The sequence below is a fragment of the Mandrillus leucophaeus genome, unplaced genomic scaffold, assembly GCF_000951045.1.
Source record: "Mandrillus leucophaeus isolate KB7577 unplaced genomic scaffold, Mleu.le_1.0 Scaffold159, whole genome shotgun sequence".
NCBI lineage: Eukaryota > Metazoa > Chordata > Mammalia > Primates > Cercopithecidae > Mandrillus > Mandrillus leucophaeus.
In genome coordinates, this window is record NW_012101576.1 from 3,165,498 (window position 1) to 3,180,247 (window position 14,750).

Sequence of the window (14,750 nt, forward strand, 5' to 3'; positions counted from 1 at the left end):
TTAGCCTGGTAACTCCTATAAGCTGGTCCTCCTCCCATGCTGACCCCATCTTTACAGTTCACTTTTCACGGTCTGAAGGCACCACCAAGATAGACCCAGGAGTGACAACTACAGTGTAGGTGTCCACTGTTCCCTTAATCTCTGTCCTGCTCCAAGTATAAATAAATTGGGGCCATTTCCTTAGATATTGGGGTTTTCTCAAGAAATCCTTTCCCTTTGTGGCATGGGTCAAATTGCTGGTAGTTAAAAAGGTGTCAACTCTTACGTGAAATAACACTTTTTCTTTGTAATGACCTAACTGGAAAGCCTCTGTGTCGTCACTTCTCATTTCTTATTTGAAATCAGCAAACTGGATTCAGTAGACATGAACTTAAGCCTCATGAAAGTGGGGGTTTGCTCTGTTTTGCTCACTGCAATACCTCCAGGGCCTAGCAGCATGACTGGCACATATTTGTTCAAAGTGAATACTCACACCTTCACACCCTCCCTAGAGAGCTGTTCTTGTAGGCCTCTCAAATGTAGGATTTAGGGAAGTCAAGTTAAAAAAAATTAAAACGGTTCAGCATCACCCACAGGTGAGGCTATTCTGCAAAATATGTTAATTGCCTTGAGGTACGTTTCGTCTGGACAAAACGTATTTCCACAGACACAAATCAAAGGTGTTTATTAAGTGCTGTGTGCCCTGTTTCTGGATTCCCAGTCAAGTGGGACACCAGACGTCATAACACAAGAAGGAAGTTCTGCGAAGCAAAATGAGGGCAGCAGCGGCAAACCAGTTTCACCAGGTTCCGCCTTTTCTCGTTCACTTCCGCCCTTCCCAGTTCCTGAGCACACAGGTGGGGCCGCATTCTGTCTGACAGGAAAGGGCGGGTCGCAGGGTTCCCCAAACTTCCGGCGCGCAGCAAGGCGGCCTCGCTAGTGGTTCTAACGCGAGGCGCGCGAGCGGCTGGATGATGTCACGGAATGGGGGGAAAAGAGGGCGGCACTCGAGTGGGTGCGCATGCGCAAGAAGGTGCCTGCCCGACTGGAGCAGAGCAGGCTGAGAGGGTCTTCCCAGCGCAGGCGGGATTTCCAGTGTTACTTGCGGCTGGGCGTTGGGGACTTGCTGCCTTTCTGGCAGCAGGCAGGAAGCCGCAAAAAGTTTCTGAGCCCGCGAACCTGTAGCGGACGTGGAAAAAGAACGTATGTGAGAGAGACTTATGCCTCATTTAGCAAATCACTGTAATATGCTCTGGTGTGGGGCGTGTGGATCGGAGAAATCCCATCTTCCGAGGGTCCTTGGTCGGACAGAAAGGGAAGGCGGGGCCAGCAGAAGTTAAAATACTACCGTATGCAGTTCTAGCGGATTTCATTCATTCATTTTTATGTGTCAGGGTGAGATGGTTGTTAGTCCACATTCTGGTGTATATTAATCAAATTGCTATTCTTATAACTATTCTCTGGCGGGAAGAGTAGGGGAGTTGTCAGTGGAAAGGATACATTTGGAACTTGGAGCTCTGTCCCAGAAGGGCTTTTGGGCGAAATGCTGTGAATTTTGCCAAACACCGCCCCGCCTCCGCCTCTGACCCAAGCTCCTTAAGGTTTGAACCAGAGAACGTAATTTGCAACAGGTAAAATTTAGAATAAAAGCCAGAGGGAATATAAATTTAGCTATAAGGCTAGAAAAACACACGAATTTAAGATTGAGGGAGACCAAGTCAACCAGAAAAATCAGGTAGCATTGATCCTATCTTGTCTGGGCTGGGTCACCATTTCAAAGCAGAGGGAGGGACAGAATAACCTTTGAAAGATACTTCGACTTAACGGGAAGGCTGTTGTCAGGTTGCGTGGTGTGTCACTGGCTGTTAATAATTCCCTGCTATTGCTTTGTTTCTAGGCCCCTCCTCAAGTGTCTGGCTTAAAGATGCCACCCAGGGAAGGGAACTCTGGCTAGCTAAGGAGGCCATTCTTGATGTTGCTTCTAGATCTCATGTCGTCACCGAGACCTCAGCTGCTGGTGGCAGCTGCTCAGCAGACCCTTGGCATGGGAAAGAGACAGAGTCCACCCCAAGCCATCTGTCTTCACTTAGCTGGAGAGGTGCTGGCTGTGGCCCGGGGACTGAAGCCAGCTGTGCTCTATGATTGCAACTGTGCAGGGGCATCAGAGCTCCAGAGCTATCTGGAGGAGCTGCAGGGGCTTGGCTTCCTGACCTTTGGACTTCACATCCTTGAGATTGGAGAAAACAGCCTGATTGTCAGTCCTGAGCATGTATGTCAGCACTTGGAGCAGGTGCTGCTTGGTACCATAGCCTTTGTGGATGTTTCCAGTTGCCAGCCTCACCCTTCTGTCTGCTCCTTGGACCAACTTCAGGACTTGAAGGCCCTCGTGGCTGAGATCATCACACATTTGCAGGGGCTGCAGAGGGACTTATCTCCCTCTGCAGTCTCCCACAGCAGGCTGCATTCCTCAGACTGGAATCTCTGTACTGTATTTGGGATCCTCCTGGGCTATCCTGTCCCCTATACCTTTCACCTGAACCAGGGAGATGACAACTGCTTAGCTCTGACTCCACTACGAGTGTTCACTGCCCGGATCTCATGGTTGCTAGGTCGACCCCCAATCCTGCTCTATTCCTTTAGTGTCCCAGAGAGCTTGTTCCCAGGCCTGAGACACATTCTAAACACCTGGGAGAAGGACCTCAGAACCCGTTTTAGGACTCAGAATGACTTTGCTGATCTCAGCATCTCCTCTGAGATAGTCACACTGCCGGCTGTGGCCCTCTGACTTTTACTCTCCTCTCACATAGAAGGTACTCAGTAAATGATCATCTCTAGGTTGGGGATGGCAAATAATCATCTCAACTGCCAATTCCAAGTGTCTTGAGTACACTAAGGCACAATGCTCTAACCAATTGGCTGCAAATGCAAAGGGCATGTAAATAGGTAGTGGTGGTGCTAGTAGCAAATTGGTAGATAGTACCTACTTGCCATTTCTATGCTAGGAAGTCCTCTTAGTGGATATGCTTTCATTTTCACTGGATAAGAGGTAGAAGGAAAGAGGTGATAGAGGAAAAGCAGGGTGGTGGAAGACAAGCCAAACACTCTTGCATGGTAACCGTCTAAATATACCTGCTCTATGTGGGTGCTGTCTGCTAGGAAAGTAGGGCTGGGGGTTTCTCTGCGTGTTTATATGCCTGCAACTGAATTTGAGGAGAGTAGACCACCAGTATGCTTAAATATGTGATACTTGTTAATGTAATACACCTTTCAGGAATAAACTGAGAGTTCTGAGGAACAGTCTGGTCAGGTGAAGTTTATTTACACTAGGTTAAGAAAATAACAAAAAGTCAGAAATCCTAAGTCAGTTGGAAAGCCCAAGCTGTAATGTACCCAAACCTTCTGAGTTTTTTGTTGAGTTGCTTGCTTCTGATTTTCACCCGAGACAGTTGTCACAAATTATTCAGATCATCAGGTTGTCTTTATTGGCCAGGAACACTGCCAGTGCTGCAGCAATCACCACCATCAGCATTGGGAGCCATCGCCCACATTGCCTCTGCAGAGGGACAGGGAGACAGAAGAAAGTGGCTATGAGTTGACTGGAAAAGATATAGGCAAAAGTCTTTCTTCTTCCTACTCTAGCCCAGTAGAAAACCCTGGGTTAGTGGTAGAGAAAAAGCTTTTTACTCTGTCTCCCACTCTGTCACCTGTCTTGGGGTAAAACCACTTAACCAGTGTTCTCTGGCCCAGGGAGCCATATCCATCAGGGACCAGATATATAAATACTGATATGAATAATGAAGGGTGGAAAATAACTCAGCAAAATTGTATTCTTTGTTTGTATTCCCCAGTACTTTTGTTGTCCTTCTATTCTGCCACCATGCTTATCATAGGCTAAAAGAACACCCTTTCATACTTTAGCTAAGAGTGAGTCTTTCCTTCTGGCATTGAGAGTTCCATGAAAGTTGGGCTTTGATGCACGATTCCAGTGTTTTTTCCAATGGTTGCCATAATGTCAGTATGTTACAAACCAAGCACAGTGGGACAGGATGGCCAGTTGTTGGCGTGGGCTGATATATTTTATCTGCAAATCTTGGTTAAGGAAGGAATCATCCCATCATCCAGGGCTTTATGGGAAGGAGAGACCCTCTTACTCTGGGAGGCAGCTGCTGGCTCTGGTTCAGCTCTTCTCGACAGTGCTGCAGCTTACGCAGGCAGGAGAGATACTCGTCACTGAGGTTGTCTAATTCTGAATGCAGTTCTGTGCACTGGGGAGAACATCACCAAAGTCGTCACTGTCACTTCTGTCTAGGACAGAGCCCAGGTAGGGGAGACTGCCCTGTGTAAGTTTCACTCATTTGGAATTTTTACCACCATCCTCCCTTCCCAGCCATTCTCAGGGATTTGAGTTTGTCTTTTGACTGTCTCACATTGTCTGGAATGTGTTCATTTTAAATGATTGACAATACTGCATATTATAATATTACATTTTATACATTTAAGTTCTTTTATATGACTTTACGTGCAAGTGCTTTGCAAATGAGAGACACTGAAAAATGAAGTTCTTATAGCACAAACAACCTAGAAGTGACCTTAGTACAAGTTTCTTTCCCAGGAGCTAGTTGCATATGAATACTTCTGGGGATGTGTATGTTTGTGAGTTGTACAAAGAAAGAGTTTTACTCTTTAAAAGACATATAAAGACTTAAGATACTCAATGTGGGACGACATATTGAGAAGTTAATATTTTTATTAAATGTGTTTGAGTTTTGGTCGACTTTCTAAAAGGTAACCAGTTAATAAAACCTTGAATAGGAGTTGGTGTAAATAAGGAAGGGAAAAGATTGACAAGTCAGCCCAGAAGCACAGACACTTTATGTAGGCAAATGAATATCTGTGGGTATCCAGTCACAGCCTAAACTTTGAAATCCCTGCTCTTTGGCTGCTTCCCAGGTTTCTCTGCTATTCTGCAGATGAGCCATCACTGTCTCAGGTCACCCTCTCACCTCCTTTTCCTTGGCCTGGAGCTGCAAAGTCTTCTTTTGCAGCTGGTCTCTGAGATCCCAGTCTTTCTCCTTCCCTGTACCCTCAGGCTCCACTTCGTTAGGGAAGGACTTTGGACTCCACACGGGCAAAGCCTGATCTAAAAAAGCAGCCAGATTCTTGGTGATAGTGAGGCCCACACCTTTGAGGAAGGGCCCTGAGGGTGAGCCACTAGGAGTGGGGAGAGGGGAGGGAACTTGGGAGGACGTGCTCTTGGCTAGACTGATGGCATTCTTTGACATAAAGGTTAACTTCCACTAGGCCCCTGCTAAGCTTGGACAGACAGCTGGAATCTGAGCCCCTTGAGGACAAGATTGGCATCTTTTCTTTGTATCCCCAGTCTTATCTAGTGCTAGATAATTTTAGTGAATACTTATTAATTGAATTTCATTGGTTGTATGTCACATTCTTCCTAGTTTGTCAGATAAGTTTGGTGGATGCTTTAATATAACCCCTTTTCCCTGATGTCCTCATTTGAAAGTTGTGAAGATGGCAGTCATATCCTAAAATTTATCTTCATATGGTTAAAGATGGTTTTTTAGCCACCCTGCAGTCTTAGTCTTGGTGAAAAGAGCATGGACTAGGAGTTAGAAGTTTTGGATTGTTGTAGCTGTGTTGTTAGTCTGTGCCACCATAGACCTTCATGGTCTTATCCATACTATGTGGGCATAAACATTTATGCATTATCTATTATATTATGCCCAGTGATTGTGAGGAGAAAACAAAAGGTCATGTGTAGTGGACAGGTGAGGAGCTATTGCCCCTCTGTATACACGGTGAATTCTCAGTAAACATGGACAGTAGACTCTCTAGGGCTAAGAGTGAGTTGACTCTGGCATGCTATGTGGTTTGGGGCTGGGAAGTTGGATGTGATTTGGAAAATCAAGTGTGTAAAAATTGACATGAAATCCTGAGTTCAAAATAAATTTATTGAAATGTTCAACACAAACATGTGCTTTCAGAGAGAATAGAAACCCTTTTTCACAGTTTATATACCTCAGGATAGAAGGCTAACTAGTTGAAGTGTCCTCAGAGCCAATGATCAGTCCTTAAAAAGCTCCCACACATCCCGGACTTAATAGACTCTCAGAACTGGGTGGGACTCCAGGAGGTCATGTAGTCCATCCCGCTGCCTCTAGGCAGGTAAGGGAAGAGAAGTATCTTAGAATTTGTGGTTAATAAATTTGCTGACCTTTCTTTGTTAAGAGTTTCTCCTGTTCTTGAAGCTGTAAGGATTGATTCTGAAGCAGACCTGTTGGAAAACACAAGGAACTTGTCTATGCTAGCATATTTACTACAAAGAGTTTCTTTTCAGAACTTTGCCTAGAACCTTAGTTATTAAATATGTTCCCATCTGCTATGTGTTGAATTTTGTCCCCCAGAATCTATATGTTGAAGTCCTAACCCTCAGTACCTTAAATTATGACCTTATTTGGAGATAGGTTCTTTAAAAGATAATCAAATTAAAATGGGGTCATTCAGGTGGGCCCTAATCTAATATCACTGGTGTCGTTATAAGAAGGAGAAATATGGACACAGATATGTTCATGGGAAAGACACAGAGAGAAGACGGCCATCTGCAAAGCCAAGGAAAGAGCCCTGGAATAGATCTTTCCGTAAACGCCCTCAGAAGGAAACACCCCTGCTGACATCTTGGATTTCTAGTCTCCAGAACTGTGAGACAATACATTTCTGTTCTTCAAGGCACCCAGTCTGTGGTACTTTGCTGTGAATATAGCATCCTTATTTCTCCCCCTACCACGTCTCTATCTTCAAGTCTTTGCTTGAAGACTTTCCCTTTCCCCTGCGGTTGCTTTGCTCTCTTAATAATCATTGCTGTTTGCATGAAGCTTCTCTATCAGGTGTCAGAGGTTAAAGTGGTGGGCAACCAGCAGCGGTATTAATTGAGTCAGGTTCTCCAGCTTTTCAGAAACTGCTTTTCTTCTGAAAAGGCCCTTTTCCTCTTTGGGCCCAATATGTAGTTTTGAAGTGGACTGAGGCACATATAGTGTGTAAGCTTATTTTCTAAACCATCTTTAGTGACAGGTCTATGTGACACATTCATGTACTTATAAATTACAATATATAAAATAAGAGCTGCTTTAGGAAACCCAGTACTTAAAACAAAATCTGCAATTCTGGGGCAAATGTAAGTGGTGTCATTGGCATGGAAGGAGAAAAGTAGAAAAAAAAGAACAGAGGCTAATACATAATTTATGGAGAGCTATGTAAATGACCTCACTTCACAAGAAGAGGGTCTGAAAATGCACAGAGTTAGAGCATATGCCAAAAACTGGGCCCTTAGTCCCTACTCTGGGTGCCTTTTATGGGCCAGGACCCCCAGGAAAACCCTGTGGACTTTCAGAATCTGGAAAGCAAACTTACTCTGCAACTGCTGTACTCTGGTCACCAGGGTGAGCTTCTCCGACTCTGACCTTTTTAGTTGATCTGAAAATGCAATAATGCAAGCCAAAATAAAGGAACCCAAGACTTAATGAACTCAGTACTTAAGGATGGAAATTAGTAATAGATGCTGTCTTGTCATGGCCTCTAACATGTGTCTTTTGGAAGTTGTGTCCCAGTTCTGAAGAGGTAAACCAGAAGCCAAGTACCTCAGGTTTTGTGCATCAACAATGTTGGGTTGCATTGAGGCTTGTATTTACACACTATCTAGTCCTCGGACGCAGAGGCTGTGACTGAGAGACTTTCTCTATGCCTTGTGTTTCAACTGGCCTTTCCCTTTCAAATTAGGAATGTGGCCTTGACATATGTGACTGATGTGGGAGCAGCTGTGATCTGGCCCAGAGGGATGGGCTAAAAAAGAGAGCTAGACAAAAGGATACTCTATCTGATACAGTGAAATTAATTTTCAATTTTGGATGATTAAAACAGCCCTGCCTCTCCCTCAAGGTAAAATGAGATTACAAAGCCAATCAACCAATCAAGCAAACAAATAAAAGGCTGAAGCCTTTCTCTTAACTCAGTTTCCTTTTTCTTAGCTCACTTGGCCATGGCTCCCATGCGCCCAAAGCCTCCAAGGAGAAGAGTACCTTGTAGGTCCTGGGTATCCAAGCTGCACAGGTCTCTGTCCCCTTGCAGGCATTCAATCTTGGCCTGCAGTTCCTGGTGCTCATTCTCCAAAAATCGCAGGGCCTGGTTCATCTGTAAGTCCCTGCTATCTGCTCCCTGTAAGGAGGAGGAGGGGCCATATAGAAGGAGGTCAGTGTTGGGGTGGAGGTTGGGGGCAGATACCATGGAAGAGGAAAATATAGAAAATTCTGGAGTTTTAGAGATAGAAGGAATGTTAGGTAGATGAGAAAATAGAGAAGTCTTTCTCTTTTCCTATTCTTCCCTTTGCTTTGTTCCTCACATTTATAACAGCAAATAAGACTTGATATTCACAAGGAACTCGTGTCTTTTATTTATTTATTTTTATTTTTAGAGATGGGGTCTCACTTTGTCACCCAGACTGGAGTGCAGTGGTGCCATCATAGCTCATTGCAGCCTTGACCTCTTGGGCTCAAGCAATCCTCCCACCTTAGCCTTCTAAGTAACTGGGACTATAGGCATGTGCCAGTAGTTTTGAAGTGGACTGAGGCATGTGTAGTGTAAGTTTATTTTCTAAACCATCTCTAGTGACAGGTCTAAGTGACACATTCATGTACATAAATTAGAATATATAAAATAAGAATTGCTTTAGGAAACCCAGTACTTTAAAAAATCTGCCATTCTAGGGGAAATGTAAGTGGTTGTCATTGGCGTGGGACTCATGTCTTGACACTTTGGTAAATCACCAAATTAAGGAATACAAAGTCATCAGTTTTCTAGATGTTTTCATTTTCTCTTTTATTCTTCCTCTGGCAGTATCAATTTTTTTTTGTTAGGGTCTTTTTTTTCCCCACAAAGATTCAAAGTTAAACCCCTTCCCCCCAAAATCTTCATAGGAGTTGCCTTATAGGTGATGGGAAGAAGAGAACAGCAAAGGTTGAGATGTGGATACCACGCAGAGTGACCAGCTAGGTTCACTCCTTTGATAAGACTCACATACTCTGTCTCTTATCAAGTGGGCTGTTCTGAGCCCTGTTTCAGGAAAATTATAAAGATCAGCTTTTGAGGTGGATCCTCAAAACTCCAAACCAAGTAAATAAATCTATGCAAAATAATAGCTAATATTTACTGAGTGCTTTTATGTGCCAGGCATTGTGCTAAGTACTTTACATGGATCATCTTACTTAATACTCAGAACAACCTTATGATGTAAGTACTATTATCCTCATTTTACAGATGGGGAAACCGAGTCTTAGGACAGATTGAAGATGATGGAACCCTTGAGGATGCCAGGAGTCTAATTGTAATTGCTAAATGTAATTGCTTAAAAAACACATTGGCAAAAAGTGTTAGTTAGTACTCACCTGTAAATAAATTAGTGACATTTTTTCTGTGCCAACAGTGGGCAATTCTGAACTGGATGCTTTTTTGGGATGGAGTTTGGAGAGTGGGTTGGGATATGACATTAGTAGGCTGATGTATATTCCAGCCAGTTCTTTTCATTTGGATGGTGATGGTGTCATTCCAATGAACGCTTAGTTCATTTGCATGAGCAGTGCAGACATCCTTGCTAAACTCGAAATTAAATTTCAGAGCCACAACAGTGAATTTGGTACAAAGTAGGTGGTGACTGAGGAACTGAAAGCCAGATGCTGTCAGCTGCCTTTGGAGTCCCTAATCCAGAACAGCTTCTTCATCACCACCCCTCCTCCCCATACCCTGTCTTCCCTCCCCACCCCCAGTGCCTGGTACCTGCAGTTTGGACTGAAGCACGTTGAGTTGGCTCTCCAGCTCTCTGTGCTGGGACCCAAGGGTCCTCCAGTCCTCCTTCAGAGCCTCGTACTGGCTCCTCCACTCTTCACACTTCTGCTCTGCCAGGGCCAGGGATCGCTGAGGGAGGTCAGAGAGGAGAGGGTTCCAGGGAGCTGTGCAGCTGACTCCCTTGTTCCCCAAGCTGCCTGGAGTCCCCAACCCCAAGGTCTGTGTGGCATCCCCATACCTGTGTGCTCTGTAGTTGCTGCTCTGCATTCATTTTCTCCTCCAGCACTTTCTGCAGTGACTCCTTGGCCTTCTGCTCATAGCTGTTTTTCTGGTCTTCCATCTCCAGTAGTACTTTTTTCATTCCCCAAGGGGAGTATTTCTGTAAATTTGATGCAATTCAACAAATACACATTGAACTTCTGTGTGCCAAATCCTGAACTGGGATACAGAAATGAAAAGAAGTTGGTTCTTCCCCCAGGCAGAGATACCAGTAATCTAGTGAGCCTTTTCTTTTAGGGTAGAGCTAGCAGGGAGAGTCCCTCAGGCAATGAGAGATGAGTGGGGGGGCATAATAAACAGTGCCCTAGGCTTGCTGGGCATTATATCTGAGGCCTTCCACAAGCTCTTGAAATCCAACATGTCTAAACAGGACTCATGTTTCTAAACATGTTCTTTTTTCTTGGGGTTCCTATCTCAGTGACCAGAATCATCATCCATCTAGTCTTTTCCAAACCCTAAACCAATCTTCATTTTCTCTCTCATTTCCTTCCAGTAATCAGTTGGTCATTGAACCTTGACAGTTTCCTTCATAGTTCATATCTGTCTCCTCTCTATCCCTACTGCTGCTTCCTTAGTTCAGGCTCTAGTAGTAGTGTTATGTGGATTAATGCAACAGCTTCCCTTTCTTCAAATCTTTCCTCCCTTCAGTTCCTTTTCAGTCCCGCATTTAGAGGGTTCTTTCTAAAATGCAAATCTGATCTTGCCACTTCCTGCATAAATTCTCCATGGATTCTCAGCATCCTAAGAATCACATCCAAACTCCTTGTCATGGCTCCACTTACATGCCTAGACTTTCATCCCATGCTACTTCCACCTAAGCTGAGATGTTTGCAGATCCCCTAGCACTCTGTTTTTTTGGCTTCTGCCTTTACCCATATAGCTTCTTCTGCCTAGAACTGGTTAACTTCTACTCATACTCAAGATTCAGTCCAGTATCATCAGTTCTGATAAATTGACCAACTGCCCCCATCCCACAATGTCTTATAGATTAGGCAGCTTTTCTTAGTGTTCATAGTGTTCACATAGTATACCCTGCATGCCTCTATTATTCTACTCTGTTGACTCATCTGTTTTTCCTACTGGATTGTAAACTCCTTCAGGGAGGGAGCATACTGCTGCTGCTTTAAAAAAAATCATTGTAGCTTCTCTACAATGCCTAATGAACTTAATGGTTTAAAATTAATACATTCGCGTTATAAAATTCCTCCTGGCTGCAGGATTAAGGAGACACAAGCGCAGCTTTGCAAATTCACTGGGGGTCTTGCCTTCTCCCTTTCTTTCATCTTTGTGTCCTGTGATTTCGGAGAAGGCAGGCAGATTTTACTGTCAATTCTGGATTACCCACTGTGTAAGCAGTAGACCAGATGACAAAAATTTAGGGATCAATATGAAATCATTTCCATTTAGCTTTGGAATTGTCTGAAATTTTGGATTTAAATTTGAGTGGGTCTTATAGTTTTGGAACTTTCATTAAAAACTAGATTCAGGAATTAACCTGGTTGAGGTCATATGTAGGGGATGTCCCAGTTATTGGACATCCAATGACCATCCATGCTGGGCACTGGTTATGTGTTATTCCTTATTGAAAATGAATAGATTGGCATTCTGGATTATATATTGGTCTCTTGTGAACTTGGTTGGCATTATTTAGTCCTGACAAAGCAAGTCATACTGAATAAATGAAAGTTGTGGACCAAGAAACTTATAGACTCCATAAACTCTCTTCCCCTGTGAGACGCCATCTATGTGGCCAACTGTCTTCTCTCTCTAACTCCAGATGGGAGAAGTCTGCCTGTTCCGCCCCATTCTCTTATTTGACATCTCCCCACCTGTCAGGTATCCATCACTTCTCAAATGTGAAAGCTGATTTCTTTCTATCTCTTGTAAACCAAGATTAGGCCAATCAGGAGATTACTAATGCTGGAAAATGGTGTTACAGAAGAGCCAAGTAAAAGAGCTTTTACATTCTTCTAGGGGTTGCTAGAAAAAACAAAAAAAGTTGCCCATGGAATGAAAATCATTTTCTAAGACTTCGTTATAACACCTAACTCATCTGTTCAAAGATTAGGATGTGTAAAGATCTGTCTGGGTGGTGTGAATCTTTACCAAGGGCCTTTCCCTACAGTTTCAGGTATTCTCAAGGTTCCCCTGGAGCTGACAAAGTGGTTAGTGCTGGGATTCCTCCAGGGTGCAAAGAGAAGGATACTGGGAGAAAGGGAGAGGAAGAAGGATGGAGACAGTGATCTAGTGAATTAGAGACTAAAGTGAAAATGGCCAAGCCAGAACTGGGTAAGTAGGAATGGGTGTGTTATTCTCTATCTGGTGGCATTTCTCAAAAGTAAGATTGAGGTTCAAGCATTCTTCACATTTAATTCTAGATTCCCGAGATGGAAATATCCTTCAGAATGCTTACCTGGGTACAGGTGTACAGCTGGTTTTCTAAGGATCTCAGTTTCCCCTTCAGTTTGTCTTCATTAAGTTGTCCCTGGAGCAAATGGGATGAGTTAATGAGTGTGGGCCAAAATCTAGTCTGCAAGGAGTTTGACTCTATATTCCTATCCTACTGCCCAGCACATGGTTGGTGCTCAAACAGTGAACTCTTTCAGGAGGCAGGCAGGAGCAAAGATGACAAAGGATGCTGAATAGAAGAGGATCTTCTCTTCTTTCTCTAGACTAGGACAAGAAAGAATCAGACTGGCCTTAAGTCCTCTTTTTACCTCCATTTTTATCAAATGGCTCACAGTAGCATAGCAGGGGAGCCCTGGAAGGAAAGCTTCTAAGCTACCCTTTCGCTCACTACTTCTCTCCCCTCTCTAGGCACTTCTGCACTCCTCACCTCTTCTCAGTCTTGTACATGGACCTTTCTCTGTAAAATGTAGGCCAGTAAGGCTAACACAGTCTCCCCTCCCAGAAGAATGTTTATTCCCTCCTTTACCCTCTGTTATGAGCTTATTTGTATCTCCTCAACATTCCTATGTTGAGGTCCTAAGCCCTGAGTGCCCCAGAATGTGACCATATTTGGAGACAGGGTCTTTAAAATTTTAAAGTTAAAATGAGGCCATTAGGCTGGGCTCTAATCCAATATGATGGATGTCCTTATTAAAAGAGGAGATCAGGGCACTGTGGGAAGGCCACGTGGAGACACAGAGAGAGATGGCAATCTGTAAGCCAGGGAGAGAGACCACAGGAGAAAAGAACTCCGCTGACACCCCGATCTCAGACTTTTAGCCTCCAGAACTATGAGAAAATAAGTTTCTGTTTTCGAAGTTCCCCTGACTGTGGTACTTTGTCATAGCAGCCCTAGGAGATTAATACACTTCCCTCCCTGCTACACACACCTCCACATGCACACGTATACTTCCACATGCACACATACACCTCCACATGGACATGCACACCTCCATATGCACACACACACCTTCACATGCACATGCACACCTCCATATACACATATACACCTCCACCTGCACACACACCTTCACATGCACATGCACACCTCCATATACACACACACCTCCACCTGCACACACACTTCACATGCACTTGCACACTTCCACCTGTGCACACACACACCACATTCACACACACACCTCCACATGCACACTCACACCTCCACATGCACAGATACACCTCCACCTGCACACACACACCTCCACCTGCACACATACCTGCACCTGCACATGCACACCTCCACCTGCACATGCACACCTCCACATGCACATGCACACTTCCACCTGCACACATACACCTCCACCTGCACACACACCTCCACCTGCACACGCACACATCCACATACACAGATACACCTCTACCTGCACACACACACACCTCCACATGCACAAATACACCTTCACCTGCACACGCACACCTCCACATGCACACGCACACTTCCACCTGCCCACATACACCTCCACCTGCACACGCACACCTCCACATGCACAGGTACACCTCCACATGCACACACACACCTCCACATGCACACACACACCTCCACATGCACAGATACACTTCCACGTGCACACGCACACCTCCACCGGCACACACACACCTCCACCGACACACGCACACCTCCACCGGCACACGCACACTTCCACCTGCACAGATACACCTCCACCTGCACACACACCCCTCCACCTGCACATACACACCTCCACATGCACACACACACCTCCACATGCACAAATACACCTTCACCTGCACACGCACCCCTCCACATGCACACGCACACTTCCACCTGCCCACACACACCTCCACCTGCACACGCAAACCGCCACATGCACAAGTACACCTCCACATGCACACACACACCCCTCCACCTGCACACACACACCTCCACATGCACAGATACACCTCCACCTGCACACACACACCTCCACCGGCACACATACACCTCCACCCGCACATGCACATCTCCACATGCACACGCACACTTCCACCTGCACACATACACCTCCACCTGCACACATACACCTCCACCTGCACATATACCTCCACCTGCACACGCACACCTCCACATGCACAGATATACCTCCACCTGCACACACACACCTCCACATGCACACACACCCCTCCACATGCACACGCACACCTCCACATGCACAGATACACCTCCACCTGCACACACACACTTCCACCTGCACACA

At 45.0% G+C, this 14,750-nt stretch overlaps 2 protein-coding genes across 4 annotated transcripts in view; one reads left to right on the forward strand and one right to left on the reverse strand.

The window, feature by feature from the left end:
- The first annotated feature begins 832 nt into the window (after window positions 1-832).
- LOC105536418 (chromosome unknown open reading frame, human C1orf74) lies at window positions 833-3,276 on the forward strand. The gene is made up of 2 exons (XM_011975824.1): window positions 833-1,182; window positions 1,877-3,276. Exon 2 carries the CDS (start codon window positions 1,952-1,954, stop codon window positions 2,762-2,764), a length of 813 nt encoding a protein of 270 aa, XP_011831214.1. The 5' UTR covers window positions 833-1,182; window positions 1,877-1,951; the 3' UTR covers window positions 2,765-3,276.
- The window catches only part of TRAF3IP3 (TRAF3 interacting protein 3), a 22,461-nt gene continuing 10,978 nt past the window's right edge, over window positions 3,268-14,750 (reverse strand). For 2 of the 3 annotated variants that reach the window (XM_011975821.1, XM_011975822.1), the window contains exons 7-15: window positions 12,521-12,592; window positions 10,067-10,207; window positions 9,820-9,957; window positions 8,070-8,205; window positions 7,405-7,467; window positions 6,212-6,271; window positions 4,983-5,119; window positions 4,131-4,244; window positions 3,268-3,532 (exon numbers count right to left, since the gene is read on the reverse strand). In XM_011975821.1, coding sequence (XP_011831211.1) covers window positions 3,440-3,532; window positions 4,131-4,244; window positions 4,983-5,119; window positions 6,212-6,271; window positions 7,405-7,467; window positions 8,070-8,205; window positions 9,820-9,957; window positions 10,067-10,207; window positions 12,521-12,592 — 954 coding nt within the window. In that variant the 3' untranslated portion in view covers window positions 3,268-3,439. Of the gene's footprint in view, window positions 3,533-4,130; window positions 4,245-4,982; window positions 5,120-5,927; window positions 6,272-7,404; window positions 7,468-8,069; window positions 8,206-9,819; window positions 9,958-10,066; window positions 10,208-12,520; window positions 12,593-14,750 lie in introns of those variants that run through there. The other variant, XM_011975823.1, reaches the window with a different exon arrangement.